The sequence below is a fragment of the Paralichthys olivaceus genome, chromosome 7, assembly GCF_024713975.1.
Source record: "Paralichthys olivaceus isolate ysfri-2021 chromosome 7, ASM2471397v2, whole genome shotgun sequence".
NCBI lineage: Eukaryota > Metazoa > Chordata > Actinopteri > Pleuronectiformes > Paralichthyidae > Paralichthys > Paralichthys olivaceus.
Genome location: NC_091099.1, coordinates 13,453,984 through 13,469,667, shown reverse-complemented (window position 1 = coordinate 13,469,667; position 15,684 = coordinate 13,453,984). Strand labels below are relative to the sequence as shown.

Here is a 15,684-nt window from a genome sequence, read left to right as displayed (position 1 = left end):
TTCACAACATTTTTTATAATCCAAACAATGCATTGAAGCATAAAAGCAAAAACATGAGTGCAAAAAGCATGTGGGGGTTGGGGGGTGGATTACATAATGTGAAGAAGAATGTAATGAAAGCCCAGAGCTCAGGATCACTTTCAGTGTAAAGAAACCAGACACTGGATGATAGACACGGTTTTGTTTAATTAAGGTCTTGCACAAACTTAAAATCTTAGTTTTTTTTAGATATGATGAACACATTTCCACATTATCGTAAATCTACAGGAAATCATTACATGTACAATACAATAAAATGCCTCAATTTACATGAAAAAAATCATCCTCTTTACATTTTAATATCCTGATAATTTTGACAAGCAATGCTAACCCTAACAAACAGACACATTAAAAACACAACAGGCTTTTATTTTATAGCTAAAGAGAAGCTGACATCAGCATGTGTGCCAAATATTTTGTCCCAGTGGCTAAAGTGTGGAGCAAAGTTGGTGTTTGGTTTCTGGTGGTGCACATCGTGCTTGCTGGGCCCTCCGTAAATGCCAAATGGTATCAGACGTGATGTCGACCAGGGGAAATCATAGCCACAGTGATCCTCTATAGAAACGTAGACGTGCACCACCATGAAGGCCCATGTAGTGAGAAGGTGGCATCGCAGTATCACAGGGTTCAGGGTTGTCCAAAAGCCGACCGTGACCAGCTCCCAGCCGCCAAGACACTGAGTGGCCAGAGCAAAGGGAGATGTGTAATTATGGTGGATGGCGTGGAAAGTGACGTACAGCCAGCGGATCCTGTGGTGGAGCAGGTGCCAGATGAAGTATTGGAAGTCAAAGAGCAGGAGATTGCTGATCACTCCAGCTATCAGCTCCATCAGGAACGGAGCCTGGTCTGGGAGGTCAACTGGTGGCCTCCATGCCCACTGGGCCACTGATGCTGGGAGCACTAGGAACACATGGTTGTATAAAGTGACTCCTGCACAGTGCAGCAATGTGGAGGCTGTCGGCCGTCGACTGGGCTGGATCTTGAACTGCAGGACCCAGGCCCACCGGTCCCCCATGAAGTCACAAACAAGATAAGGAAGGCACAAGATAAAGTAGGAAGACACAGTCAGAACAATGGGGAAGAGTGGAGATCTCAAATATTCTCTGTAGTTGAGCCTCAGACTGTCCCACACAGGCTGCAGCAAAGAGTCGTTTCCCAAGCAGCTCATCCAGAGATCTGCATTGACATCCATATAATTCATCCTGAAGTAGAAATCACAAGGTGGATCCTTTACTGTCTGTGGGATGGAGATGTAGATGTTTGAGCCAGAAACAGCGACTATGATAGAGACTTTATACAATGAGTGTCTGCTTGTGCTTTGCTCACTGTGTGGTGTCAAGTGGCGGCTCAGTGAAACAAATTATTCATACCCCCTCAACACATGATAAATTGTTCAGGATGAGTAATTCTACTTTGCTCAAACTTTCTGTCAGAGCTATATTTCGGTTCATGTTCAAGTTCAGGTGACTTTATTTTCCATTTACACAAGTACAAACACACTGAAATGAGTGTGTAGTTCACTTGGTCATTAAAAGACATAAAGACCAACCAAGAATGAGAAAGTAAAAAGGAGACAGGGATATTTTGGAGGAGGAGACACAAAGTATACAAGCCACACTTATAATGATAGAAATTATATATACATGATTATATAAAATTATTTAAGGAACATAAACTGCAGTATTGTATAAAAGGACATGGGATTATGAATACGGGTCAGGTTTAGAACATATAATATATATTATAATATAATAAACATTAATACATACTGAAGTGTGATATAAAAAGACAAAGGGATGCAAATACAGGTTAGGTTTACGCAAGTGAGCAGTTATAGTGATGCAGTATGGATGGACCTAGTATGTCCTTTTTAATGTGTCACAATTTGGATAATATTCATGTAAAATATGTAAAATATGAAGAATTACATGGATAAAGTGATTCATGAATTTATGAGGAAGTAAAACCGCTTCATTTTGCATCATTTTCATTTTTGAAATTTATCATCTCAGCAGATTAACAGGCTCCTACTGATGTCTTACTCTGCAAAAGAGGAAGGATGTGTTGTGACAGCTATCTTGGTCCATTCAATGGCTGTTCTACTACTTCTCTCAGATCACATCACACGACCTTTAACAGTAAATGGAGTTTGCCCAGTTATTTTTCATTATGGAATTCAAATATATCTTTTTTCTGAGCATTATAATGATCTTGTGAACACAAGGGCTAGGCCAGCTGCAATGTAGATCAGTTTGAGTTTGAACAGCTCATAAATATAGCTTTTTAAGAAAATGAAAAGTGTGAGTTGAGTAAATTTAGGTTGAATTGTCAACCTAAGTCATTTTTAGAGAATTCTCAGCTGTTCAATCAACTCATCATTTCAAGTCAAAAGACCTCATAGTTCCAAAAGTCATCTGAAAATTCAAATCACATGCCCCCAAATTAGTGGAATTTTTAGTAACATTAATTTACATTTATGTGAAAATATTGTTAGAATAGTTGTGTATTCTTTCTTGTGTAATTGTTTTCACAGGTCAGGAAGGGACTTTGGACCTTTTGAACATGTATGACTAGGCAAACTCCACCTGCTAATAAAGATTGTGTGATAAGAAACTTTTTATTTACAGTCTGTGGATAAGACAGGAGACTCTTTTCTCAGCTGCTGAGTTCAATGTTCTAAGTGTAGAGTGACCCTCCAGACTGTAGAGGGCGATGAAGGTCTTTTTTCGTTTTCACACTTCCCACCCGAGGAAAGCGAAGACCGGCCTTTGGCTCTGATTGGCTCACATTTGGGCAAGAAGCGTGATGGTTGGTCAGAATTAGGGAGCTACGTGACGGTAAGCCAATCAAAGACAAGGTAGAGGCGGGTCCTCGCTTATCATTGGTAAAAAACATAGACTGTATATAAAGAGGTAAAAAAGCAAATCGTCATATCATACGTAATGACGCAACATCACTACACTTCACACGCACGTAAACATCCAGCTGACATCTCGCGATCAAACCATCAAATCTATGGTTTTATCTTTCCGCGGAATTAACTCTTGCCTGGAGCCTTGTGTGTATTTTAGGTAACGTCATTTCTTTCAACAATAACTAATGATCAGTGATTTGAATGAAGTGACAACAGAGCTAAGATCGTTCCCCTGGACAACTGTTAGTAAAGTTTAGCTAGCTAAGTAGGCAGCTAATGTTTGACTGCTATTATGTTATGCTTACAGGCTACATGGCCAAAGGTATGTGGACACCCTTGTTCATGGCCCCCCTCAGATGTGTTTTTACTTGGCTTAGTCCCTGTGCTTATATCAGCTGGAGGAGATGTTAATGCAGCAGTTTGATTTCTTATCTGGGGTCTTAATAATAAACTTCAGGGGGTCACCAGATCCTCCTGTTGAACAACATTCACCCTTTCCTTTGTTTGGTTTTTGTGAAATAATGCAGACTTTCTTTTTCCTAGGTTCTCTTCAGATCCTTCAAATTAGATATTCATATTCGCTCTGTTCACAACTCATGTCCACATGAGTTCATCTTAAAGAGCTTAAAGGATTGAGAGTTTTTTCCTGCATTTTAGGGGTATTTTGGGGTGATTCTTGCCTATTTAAACACAACAATGCTCCTTAGTGTTTGTGTATAAACAGAAGAAGTAATTGCATTTCAATAATCAGTGTCACTGTATTCTCTTATTCAGGTTTTTGTAACAATGGAGAGCGGTGAGGAAGGAAATGCACCTGAATCAGAACCAGTTCATCGCACCCAGCCGCTGTGCCGCTTCTTCTCTCAAGGCAGGCACTGTAGTTTTGGCAACAGATGTAAATTTCTGCATGTAAGAGATGACACCAGTGCTCACGAGAAGAAAACTAACAGGACACCCAACAAGCCAGATGTCCACCAGGACCCTGGTGGAAATGTGGGGCCCAGGCCTTGTCACGCTAACAAGTCCATTGCTGGTCCCCTAGCCGCAGGCCGCCGCCCCTGCCGCTACTTTCTCTCCGGCCACTGCACCATGGAGGACAGATGTCGCTTCTGGCATCCACCGCAGCTCCCCTCAGTGGATGACCTGCCTGTTTCTGGCGATCAGATTAGACCCGCTCAGAGGATGCAACCAGTGCCCCGTCCCGGCATCTTCCAGGAGGTCAAGCTGTGTGACCTGACTGAGGACGTGGCAGAGCAGCTACGTGAGACAGAGATCAAGCAGCTGAAGAAGCGTTTTCCCAAAGATCAGCTGATTATTCAGGAACGAAGTGATGGCAAAGTAACCTTTTACAGGATGACTGTGGAGGCCACTGATCCAGACTGGGTACATAGTTTCTTCTTCCTCCTATCTCAGCTCTTCCATGACCTTCGAGCTATGTTTATTATGTAATACTTAGACAAATGTAGCACTCACAGCAGCCTCAGTGAGATTGTGAAGTAGCACAGAAAAACAAAGGATTTGGATCAAACTGAGAACGAATGAAGTCCTTTTGTTACAAAGGAAACTGGGTAAAGCAGTGATTAACAATTTTGGCTCATTTGACTAAGTTATTGGGAAACTATATTCTGTATTCCAATGTTCTATTTAAAACCACTGACCCAAAGTAGTTTATAATATAGCTTGCCATTAGAATGAATACAGTATGTATCCTGGAAATATTATGACACTCTGCATTCTGACCCACAGCCTTTTGATCTGAAAGAAATTGACATCATGGTGAGCTTCCCAGACAGTTACCCACAGGAGGTAAATTAAATAAAGTTTTTTCTTTAATGTTTTCATGTAACTAACACAGACAACAGAATCTAACAACCTTGATATGTTTTCCTCAGATTTTCACTTTGAATATACCATTGGATCAGGATCTGCCAGCAGTTATGGCAAGGTAAAACATAATTTTCACTTTATTTTCAATTGGTGTTGATTGATAACAGTTATAGTCACTTTTTTAACAATGTTCCTGTCTGAGCAGACATACACAACAAGCATCTTTGGAGTGGCTTCAGGCCAAGCATGCAACCAATCTGCTCCGGGGAAAGGTAGAGCTGCTCTTCCGGCCTTTTCTGCGCTGGCTAGATCGAAGTTTGGAGAGACTGTTCACCGAAGGAGCCAGGCAGGTGAGACTACAGCCTGTGTGAACAGCAGATGACTGATGTTGTGTCTTCCTTTTGAATTTACTGTCATTTAAATAAATGCTTCAACTAGAACATTTGAATTTTGAATTTTTGCAGTTAAAAAAAGACATTGACGTAGAAAAGGCTGGACTGCAGTTTATACCGTACCAGGAGCTCCAGGCAACAGTATGCGAAAAATCAGTGAAAGACACCTCCTCTGAGCCTGCCTCTGACACCACTGCTGCTCCTGATGCAGATGGGGACACCAGTGGTGAAGGAAAACTAGAGATGACAGAAGGTGAGAGTGCAGTGGACGGAGGAAAGCTGCCTCATTCAGGCTGTGATGAAGAGCAGGAGGAGGAAGTCAGTCATCTGGTGGAGAACATTAAGATCAGTGATCCCCGCAGAGGCACAGAGGTGAAGGTGCTGGGACTGAGGCTGGGAGAGAACACAGCCACCGTAGCTGCCCGAAAGATCACGGTTTGTCTTCAGTGTAATAGGTAAAGAAAAAGAACAAAAGGAAAAAAACAATAATTCAGTTTTTTTAGAGTAAGAGCAGATCCTCGGGTGTTAACCTGACTCTGTGCTGTTTGTGTCACGTCTGCAGGTGTAAAGTAACAGCAGACCTGATTCTCAATGGCCGGACAGCATGCGCAGCTCAATGTGAAAAGTGCAGTACAAGCATCAACGCTGCATTCAGGCCCTGCATGCTGCACCATTACAGCGACGTCCTGGGATACCTGGACCTCCGCAACGTTACACCTGCTGACCTGGTGCTTCAGGATTGTGAACTCATTGTGGGCTGCCTCAGCTGCTCCCAGGAGTGCCCTGTCCAGGTATTGAAACATGTTGAACCAACACGTGTGTAAATCAACATTGTGAAATCACAACAAGATAAAATATAACTTGATGAGCTCTGATCATTTTTTTTGTTTTTATTTCTAATCAGAATCTTTCCTATGGACAAACCAAAGAGTTTAACTGTGAACACTGCCACACCAAACTTAGTATACTGGCGGAGAGTGTAAGATTCCAGTATATTCAGCCCCGCGCTGAAAAATCAGGTCAGAGCTCATCTGCAGTTGTTATCAACAAAGGTTTTACAGCAACAAAGTTCCACAGTTAACTCTTGGTCCATTGTTGCCTCACACCCCCTCACCCCTTGTGCAGGTTCAAGTGCTGTAAGTTATAAGACCATTAGAGAGCCTGCTGTGCAAAAGGGGAAGCCACTACCAGACAAAGGAGCATGTAAACATTACAAACAAAGCCATCGCTGGCTAAGGTAACATCCTTTCTGTGTCCAACTCCTCGTTTCTGATATCTGAGATGAACTTGGAGAAGTCGGTGAAATCTGTGTTCCCACATTCTTAGGTTTCCCTGCTGTGGCCGAGCTTACCCATGTGACGTGTGCCACGATGAGGACCAGGACCACCCCATGGAACTCGCCACCAGGATGATTTGTGGCTACTGTGCCAAAGAACAGGTTAATTACAGACATGACGTGACATCTGTAGTCTAGGTATCCGAGGTAACACCCATTCAGATTAACATTAGAAAAGAGCATTAAGTTAAGAGTCTCGGCTTTCATCTAACAATCAAAGTTTTTCTACAAAATGTAGATTGTTGAGTTACAATCTCTATGTCACCACCTTCACTACAAAGAACATCTCAAAAAGGTCACAAGCTGTAGCCAAAGATTTCACATTTGCATTTACTTGTAAGCCTAATTATTCACCTTCATGTCATCAGTCATTTTGTTTCAATAACCTGCATAAGTAAAAAAAATGTTTAAGAAGTTATTTGGTGAAAGGGTGAAAAGTAGAGAAAAAGAAAGCCATCTTGATTTTTTCAGTCATGAATTTTAGTCCCAGCAGGAATGTATGTGAGGTTTTTCACTCCTTTTTTAAAATATAAACTCAACCATGTCTTTTGTTCCAGCCGTACTGCAATGGGAGGCCTTGCATCAGCTGTGGGAGCATGATGACGAGAGGCGCTCGCACCAGCCACTGGGAGGGAGGACTGGGCTGCAGAAACAAAGCCAAAATGAACAGGTACTTCTATTGAACGATAAAATGACTAAAGAAAACATACCAGTAGTAATCGAAATATTTTACTCATTAAAACATTAACACGTTCCTGTTGTTAAAAAGTTAATCAGAGGATTTTGTTTCTTTTCACTTTAGAAATGATCGCCACAAATACGTCAACACCAACAAAACGGTTTCGAGGAAGGCAGCCAGTGAAAAGAAGTAGCTGGTGAAAAAGAGCATTGTATTAATTGGTGAACTGACATAATGATACACAAATCATGATTTCTATGAAATTTTGTGTTGCCTTATTAAATCATGTTGTGATCATTCTAATGTAATATTCTGATCTGCATTTAAAATTGGAAGCTGTGTAGTGGATTGAATCAAAATTAGACATTACATTTTGTGAAGTGTAGTAGGGCATGACTGAAAGAAGAACCCATCAAATCTCGGATTTGCAGATCAGGGAATTTGATTTTTCACTTTATTTAACCCTTGGATGCATGAACGACCAATACCTACACTCTTCCATGAGTGGGGTCAAAAATGAATTTAAAAAATGTCTTTAATTTTGGTTAAAGGTGATTATATTTATTATATTTGGGTAAACAAAAGACTGATTTTACATTTAACATGCTTATTTATAACTTTTTATAAAAATTTCCCACAACAAATAATATCAAAAATCTTCAAAAATTATTGTTAGTATGTCCATCTGTCTGGAGGACCAGCATCTGGATCCTCTACAGCTGAGATGTCAGATCCCGCGTCAATCCCACCGATGGGCTCTTCATCCCATCCGTTCAGGATCATATCTCGAGCAAGGTCTTCGGGTATCCTAGCTGGCCTCCAAGTAGCCATGATAGTCTAGATGAGAAAACATAAAACAGACAATGACACATAAAACTATAAATCAATATGTAGCTATCTAAGTAAATGTCTGTGCATTTATATGTAAGTAAAGGCACAGACATGCATGTGTGTACACACACACACACACACACACCCACACACACCAATCAATATTCAATAATCATATCATAGGTTACTTAACAGGTTAGCTTTTATTACAAGGAATTATGAATACAGTGAGTCTCTACACAACAAATGCAGTAATATCAGATGGCTTACTAAGCTAGCTAACAGAGTACTAACATTACTACTTACATTATTTTGTAGTTAGCTAACTAGTGTCTACTTTGTTGACCAACATGATACTCTATCACAGTAAAGTCATGGAGTTGATAAATGAAGATCATACTTACATGTATGCTGCTGTGTCAAACTGGCCTCCTGCTGGTGAGACTGCAGGCATCAGATGAGTAAGTGGGACAGAAAATGTATCCTGACAGTCACAGTTGGTAAGAATCAAAGGTTCTCAAAGCAAACCCTTGAGATTCTGTAGGAAATGCTTGGGGTCATTTTTGACCCCACTTATGAAAAACTGGGGTAGTGACACAAAAACTGCAATTTGTTAAAATGTATAAAAACATTTAAAAAAATTCAAATGGCCACAAGTCACAAACATGTTTTATGAGGAATACCTGGAATATGGAAGTGTAAAAACTTTTAATTTCAGAGATTTTGAAGAATAACAACCCTCGGGGTCATTTCTGACCCCACTTATGCATCTAAGGGTTAACATGTGTGGGGTTTAACATTTTTGTTTATCAGAGAACAATTCATGAATCTTGATTTTTATTTTTTTTAAATAAAAAAATCCAGACTGTGAATTCAAATGTGGTTTCACAAAGGCACTGTTAGAGGTATGACTTCTACTGAGTGACATTCTAGTTTTAAAATGAGAAATGTATCTTCAACGAAATAAGAATCGATTGTGCTACTCGGATAAGAAAGCTGAGAATTGTGGAAGTGTGTCCATATTTCCCTTTTACAAAAAGTTTTTTTGCCCTTTGTCCTATGCATCTGTACTGGTTGATATCATGAGTCTCAAGCTTATCAATTTGTTGTGTCTAATGCTTGTGCTTGAATGCTTTTGCTAATCTTCTTTTGAAGGTCTGCATGTCAACATTGAGCTGCCAGGAGGGGGAAAAGTGCTGATCTGCTCCAAATGAGAGCAAAGCCTCTTCTGTTGGACTCTACTGTATAAAGGCAGAACTTTGTGGCGATCATGAGACTTTCAGCAGCAGCAGCAGCAGCAGCGGTAGTGTTCGTTCTACTTGCACCAAGATGCTGAACATCAGTGTGCTGCCTCTGCAGCCCCTTCCCCTGAGACCCTCAGACAGGCTTCTGCAGCCTTTCTGGGATTATTTGCTTTTTCACCACCTGCCTCTCATTTCATCTCCTTTTTTCCCAGTCTTACTTGCTTTTTCCAGTTATTTCTTCTTCAGTATACCTTTTGCTTTGCTGGACCTGCTGGGAGAAAAGGTGCCTTGCATGTATCAGTACAAGATCCAACCAGACAGGCAGCCAACAGTGGGGATGATGGTGAAGAGCTTCTGCAAGGCGCTGTATAACCACATCTTCTTTGTTATTCCATCTGTAATAATCGGCATGTTCATATTGCCTGCACCAACACTGCCACATGAGGCTCCTACTCTGTGTGAGGTTTTCATTGATGGACTGGCTGTGCTACTCGTCTTTGACACGCAGTACTACATTTGGCACTTCATACATCACAAGCATCCACAGCTTTATCGTTGGATCCACGCCATCCACCACGAATATGCTGCGCCCTTCTCCTGGTCGACCGAGCAGCTCAGCATCCCAGAGCTGATGACTGTGGGACTGTGGAGCAACCAGGACCCTCTTGCTTTAAAGTGTCACCCGCTGACAACATGGTGCATCACGGTCCTCAGCATCTGGATGTCCGTGGAAGACCACATAGGCTACGACCTGCCCTGGACCCTCAACCACCTGGTGCCTTTTGGTTTGCTGGGTGGTGCTCCGGCTCATGACATGCACCACCAGAAGCCGAACAGCAACTACGCTCCTTTCTTCAGTCACTGGGACATCATCTTTGGCACCAGCGTTCCTCTGAAGAAAAAAATTGTGAGATCATGGTAACAACTGAAAATAATGGTTTATTTGTTATTGTCTCTTTGTTAGATCAGTTTCCATTATTTTTCTATTTGCATTGTCTATAATTTTGTAAAACTTGCTGCCTCCTTGCTGCTGCTCCTGGTTTTCTTTGTGAGGCAGACTTCTTGTGAAATTCATTGAAAAATGTGTGAAAAAGTATATTTTGTTTTTTGATTCAATAAAATGGTTGTTAATTGCAATTGTCACAATTTTTTCTGTCTGTTACATGTAAATATCTGCACATTAGGTCCATTATTCTCCTGCATTTTACTGTATTTTTTGCAAAGTCAGACATCATTCACATCATTCCAGTGAGGTAACAAACAGTAATCGGTTAACAAGCAGACCAAGTACTGTACATGCACATTTCTGTAAACCCCTTCCTGTTCTAGCTTCTCCTCGCAATCGTCTTACATAATAGAAAATCTTTGAAGCTTGACTCAGCGATATTTCCTCTCCTCTCAAATTCCACTGAGTTATAAGTATAAGCAGCTTTTGAACAAGGGAATACAACTGTGTTAGTCAGTCTTATCACCCAGAGGTCAAACACAACACACGGGGAATTAAAGCTCACTCCTACTTTGGAACATGTTCAATTTACCGACTCAAGCTATATTAGTCTAATTGGTTGGAATTTTAAATTATGCACAGGGAAGTTCGTGGTGCTGGTGGAGTATGACACAAAGAAGAACCCATTTAGGTTTGGAGTAGATCCAATAAAACAGAAAAATAAAGTACATTTATCCAACCATCTATCTTCCTTGGTGTTTAATCACCAAACTGAGCAACTCCATTTTTCTAAGGATGGAAAAAAGTACATTGCAATTTTTGTTTTATGTTTCCGTTTTTTTCTCTGTTGTGTCAAGAAACACACAGGTACAAGTATTTGTACTTTCTTTAATACTCTATTTCTGGTAATGACTGTAATTTATTCTCATTAAAATGTTCTGTTTTTGGTATTTCAGATGTGAGTAGATTTATCTAAAATGGCCAATAACACACAGACAATAAATATTTACATCAATTTATTTGGAACAAAAAACAGGCCAGTGCTAAAAGTTTTCAGTGAATGCTCTTATTTAAATACTGCACAAACATGTTGGAGATTTGTCCCGTGTTCTCTGTCGGGTGCATCTTGGTGTAGCTGATGAACTGGCGCCGTAGTTTCCGCAGCTCCGCCATGTTGATGCCCCTGGTGAGCTCGATGTTTGTCATCAGGTTAAGGACGTTTGAGTACAAGCTGTTCTCACATGAAGACAGAAAATCCTCCCCCACAACAGTATCGAGAGGAGGAACACAAACTACACAGTACAAAGTGCGGAATGTGAAAGGTGGTTTCTGCTCTTGATCAACGCCTTTAAAAGGAGAAAAGGTGTTTGCTATTGAGACAGTGTGACGAACATCAGCTGCCAATAAAAATCAACTAATGTAATTTGGTTTCTCTCCACCAAACACACACACGCACGCACCACACACACACACGCACACACACACGCACACACAGTATTTTAGTACAGCCAAGACCTTTAACAGTGATTGGCAGCTTTCTTCTGAGCTCTTTGATGGACATGCATTCATCCATCATCCCCAGACAGGTCATTTGATATAGAGTGCTTTTCCTCCCACTGGTGAGGGAATGACTTCCTTTAGGGAGGCAGATAATGGAAATGAGTCACAGGTCATTAGCCGTGACAGATCACTGCTACCTGGACGCGTGACGTCACGCAGGGATTCAAACATGAAAAAGTATCCACCAAACAAGCTGCATAATGGGACAAGAAAATTGAGTTTTAAATAACAATGTATTCATGTGAGAAAGGATATCTTTTCTGTAGCTCCTGGAACTGATATGAGATCCCCGGGAACACTTGTCTTCTGTGCGTTAAAAATTGCCTGAAAATTTGAAAATGACCTTTATTAAACACACTAAATACAGAAGTGAATGTTCCTACTGAGAAATACAACTTCCCCGAGGCTTTGGACTGTTGGGAGTCCAATAGTGCAAACTGAGTCCGAACTTTTTGTCTTATTCATTTAATTAACAGCAAATGTGTGTAAAATACTAGTGTTTGAAGAAAAACCTTTCGGTCCATGTAAAGAAAATGCTAAAATGAACAAAACTATTTCAGGGAACTTACTGCTGGACTCAATAGAAAATCAAGCTGACAGAGCAGCTAATTTCTTATTGTCTGAAAGCCATTAACAGCCACATGACATCACAGATGTCAATAGATGGATACATAATTACAGGGACAGAGGTGTTCACACAACAGGAGACACAAACACACAACATTTACGTAGTAGCCTTGACGTCAGCATGTGCAGAGGGAGGACATGCACCACTGAATGCAATGGAAAAGCATTGAATGAATTTCTTTATTATGGGGTGGACAGTGGACATTGGAAAGATACAACCTATAAGGGTTCATGCCATCAGACCAGTGAGTAATAGTACCTGCATTCATTTTCTATGCACTGAAAAGCCCACACTGAGTACACAAGTATTTTCAAATCTCACTTTGTCGATCTGGAAATATGATGCAAAACACTGCAAAGACGAGTATCAGGGCCAGGCATGAAAAAAACTAAAAGTTAAAAAAAAAATCTTCCTCCATATTTTATCCTGCCTGGCCCTACTCCTCAAAACAAAATGGGAAAAGCAAAAACAATAGACAACTAGAAAGAAACCTAAGAGACTGATAAATGGACAAACAACCCAAAAAAGAACTTAATTAAAACATACCATTAAGACGTCTTGTGTGGTCTTGTCCAACTCGTACAAGAAGTTTGCAGACGACAGCGGTTGCTGTGAAGAGACAAGGAAATATTCAGGCAGGCAGTCAAAACGGTAGAATGGCAGGAAATTAATCTGCATGTGTGTTAAAGAAAAAGCATGGGTGTCCCTTACACTCTGCGTAGACTGGTTAGGTGGGGGTGCTTTTCTTTTGAAAAGTGCGTCGGAGATGGCTTCAAACGGAAGCGTATCGTCTTTTAGGATGGAGAAGAGAGGACTGTCCCATCGGTTTCTGGAGTCTGGAGCTTCAAATCGAAGAACTAACGCGTCAAAGCTAGAGGAGACGAAATATAAAAAAAGATAAAAGAGCATGAAGACATTTGTAACCCTACGTGACAGATGGACATGTACCCACTCTGTATGTGCAGAGGTCTCTCACTCACATGTCCTGTGTGTACTGCTCAGCAGCATCTCGACTGTTATTCCACGACGAGCTCTGTTCATCTGAAGTCAAGCAGTAAACCTTCAATAAGAGAGAGCATAAAGGCTTTGACTTCAAATATTCAGCTAGACTTCATTCAGATAGTGATATTTCTAGTACACTCACCAGGCACTGTGGTGTCTGTGTGTGTTTGATGAGACAGAACAGCTCATAGCGGTAGCCTGGAAGGTATTTCAGTTTTAAATGTGAAAGCACAGATAAATCACAGGGATTAAAAAGCAAACTACTGATCGTATGATTTACCTTTTATGTAATTTAATGAGTCCAAAATGACAACGTCGTCCTTGTTGACTTTTCTAAACAACAAAAAAATATCGAATGTTAAAAAGTGGCAGTGACAGCAAAACATCAGTGATGGATCCTCTGTCTGAGACTCACCTCTCTACTTCAGCTTTCAGAGAGGCTCGGACATTTTTCTCCTTTTGGGAATCTGGGACAAACACAACAAGGTTAAGTTGCTGCAGAAATCCGAAAGAAACCCTGATTCAGAACGTGAAGTGATATATATTATATACTGAGACCCTTTCATTCAGCCTGTAACAGACTGTATGGAAAGACTAACAGTTCAACTTCAACTGGAACCGAAAAGTTGAAATGTTTTGATGATAAAATGTATCAGACTGAAGGAATATTTTAAAAAGATGGAAACAGCTGATTGAATAACCCCATACACTAACACTAAGTCATGTAGGACACTGTTACTGACATATATTACACTTTTGTTATGAAGGGAGAATATCTCAAATCTAATCCTGATCAGTGATAAGAGTTGGATCCTGCATCAAAGCCCAATGATGGGGACACTTCACACCAAACCCTATTCAAAATAACACGAATTTAATGCTGCCCAGCTTCTCAATGAACACATGCACTCCATCTCTGTCTATGTCGTCAGGATGTATTATAGTCAGTCGTCGGGAAACCTAACATCACTACAGAGATGAATCTACTTTGACAACAGGTCGTTTAACCAACTAATCCCAAAGTTGCTCTTCCACCAGTTGAACTAGCTTCCGTTTAGACTAAGATGCTTCAGTTGAATTAAAAACGTGAAGGCTTTGGTGGACAGAGTCACAGAAACTCAACGATACACCAGATGGCTACAGGAAGTTGGATTCACTTGCCTGCGTAAACACAGTTTTTGTCAACACCCAGAGCTTCGTCTCCCACAATGTGAACCTTGAGTTTCGAGCTGTGTTCGAAGTGAACCTTCAGCTCCTCTGCCCGTCGTGTTTTCCCGCTGCAGGGGAACCCGCACATCACGATCAGCGGCATGGCTGCTGCGCCTCTTCAAAATAAACTGGACACATGAAGAGGGATGACACTTTCTTCTCGGTGTTTAATGGCGGTTGGCAGACAACGCTCGGGCGCATTACCGCCATCTCCTGGATCGGAGTCTATATCAAACTGGGTTCAGTAACAAAATATTCAGTTATCCTAATTATTCACGTGTTTGCTAGAAATATAAAAACAAGCATGTACCCGTCATCATCTGAACAGCGAGGATCATGACTCTTTCACCCAGATACTATAAATAAAGTGGTTATGAAGACAACCAGCAGGGGTGGCGCTAAAAAACACAACTGATTTTGTTTACGTATTTATCATTGTGTAGAAAAATATCTTGAAATCAACCATATACTTTCGTTATATTCTTTGCTATTCCAATAAACCAATAAACAATATGTTTTAGGTGGGAAAAAAATCATTTGACAACTGAACTGGCTTCTATTAGTTTATTAACAGATGACACATCAATGAAAGGTTCAAATAAATAGATCCAAGAGTAAAGCAGTGCAGAAAAACAGAAATATATCAGCACTTGTTTCCTTTTCTTCTTCGTCATATTGTTACCCTGATGCTGGTTAGTGCTCCTCAGGCAGGGTCTCCTCCAACTCTAAAATAATAAAAAAAGACAGTAAGTTGTAAAGTTGATGACAGTAATAGCAATAACAGTAAAAATAATATTAATAATAAAAATGAACGAACGTTTCAGAGTCTGTTTCTCTCTAGTGTGCAGAGCAGTTTCCAGCATCTGAATGATCAGCGCCTGCAGGTCTTCCACTGTGTGCAGAGGACTGGCAGCTCTGACATCAGCTGGAACATTTACATCTTCAAAAGCCGACTCCATAAAAGAACCATCCGCAACACTTTTCTTTCCCATGAAATGCCCTTAGTGATCAAAACACACAATCTCAATGAAAACCATTAAAAGTACACATTAGGAATATCAAATATATGATTATATA

At 40.6% G+C, this 15,684-nt stretch overlaps 4 protein-coding genes across 5 annotated transcripts; 2 read left to right on the top strand and 2 right to left on the bottom strand.

The window, feature by feature from the left end:
- Positions 1-272: 272 nt before the first annotated feature.
- ch25hl1.2 (cholesterol 25-hydroxylase like 1, tandem duplicate 2) lies at positions 273-1,344 on the bottom strand. Its single transcript, XM_020078850.2, has one exon. It carries the CDS (start codon positions 1,238-1,240, stop codon positions 407-409), a length of 834 nt encoding a protein of 277 aa, XP_019934409.2. The 5' UTR covers positions 1,241-1,344; the 3' UTR covers positions 273-406.
- Positions 1,345-2,969: 1,625 nt separating this feature from the next.
- On the top strand, positions 2,970-10,399 carry LOC109648091 (uncharacterized). 2 transcript variants are annotated; one of them, XM_020113899.2, is made up of 13 exons: positions 2,970-3,110; positions 3,728-4,336; positions 4,700-4,759; positions 4,846-4,898; positions 4,986-5,130; positions 5,245-5,627; positions 5,735-5,963; positions 6,077-6,191; positions 6,298-6,409; positions 6,499-6,610; positions 7,066-7,178; positions 7,311-7,383; positions 9,174-10,399. In XM_020113899.2, the coding sequence occupies exons 2-12, from the start codon at positions 3,740-3,742 to the stop codon at positions 7,378-7,380; spliced, it is 1,989 nt and encodes a 662-aa protein (XP_019969458.2). In that variant the 5' UTR covers positions 2,970-3,110; positions 3,728-3,739; the 3' UTR covers positions 7,381-7,383; positions 9,174-10,399. The 2 variants fall into 2 exon arrangements, with proteins under 2 accessions (XP_019969458.2, XP_019969444.2); XM_020113885.2 differs by lacking the exon at positions 9,174-10,399 and having other exon boundaries at positions 7,311-7,490.
- Positions 9,348-10,399, top strand: ch25hl1.1 (cholesterol 25-hydroxylase like 1, tandem duplicate 1). Its single transcript, XM_020078566.2, has one exon. The coding sequence runs from the start codon at positions 9,348-9,350 to the stop codon at positions 10,182-10,184; it is 837 nt and encodes a 278-aa protein (XP_019934125.2). The 3' UTR covers positions 10,185-10,399.
- Positions 10,400-11,207: 808 nt separating this feature from the next.
- kti12 (KTI12 chromatin associated homolog) lies at positions 11,208-14,778 on the bottom strand. Its single transcript, XM_020078717.2, has 9 exons — positions 14,560-14,778; positions 13,814-13,865; positions 13,679-13,731; positions 13,541-13,596; positions 13,377-13,456; positions 13,108-13,267; positions 12,943-13,005; positions 12,024-12,092; positions 11,208-11,405 (listed from the first exon to the last, which is right to left on the bottom strand). Exons 1-9 carry the CDS (start codon positions 14,708-14,710, stop codon positions 11,262-11,264), a joined length of 828 nt encoding a protein of 275 aa, XP_019934276.1. The 5' UTR covers positions 14,711-14,778; the 3' UTR covers positions 11,208-11,261.
- Positions 14,779-15,684: the final 906 nt, after the last annotated feature.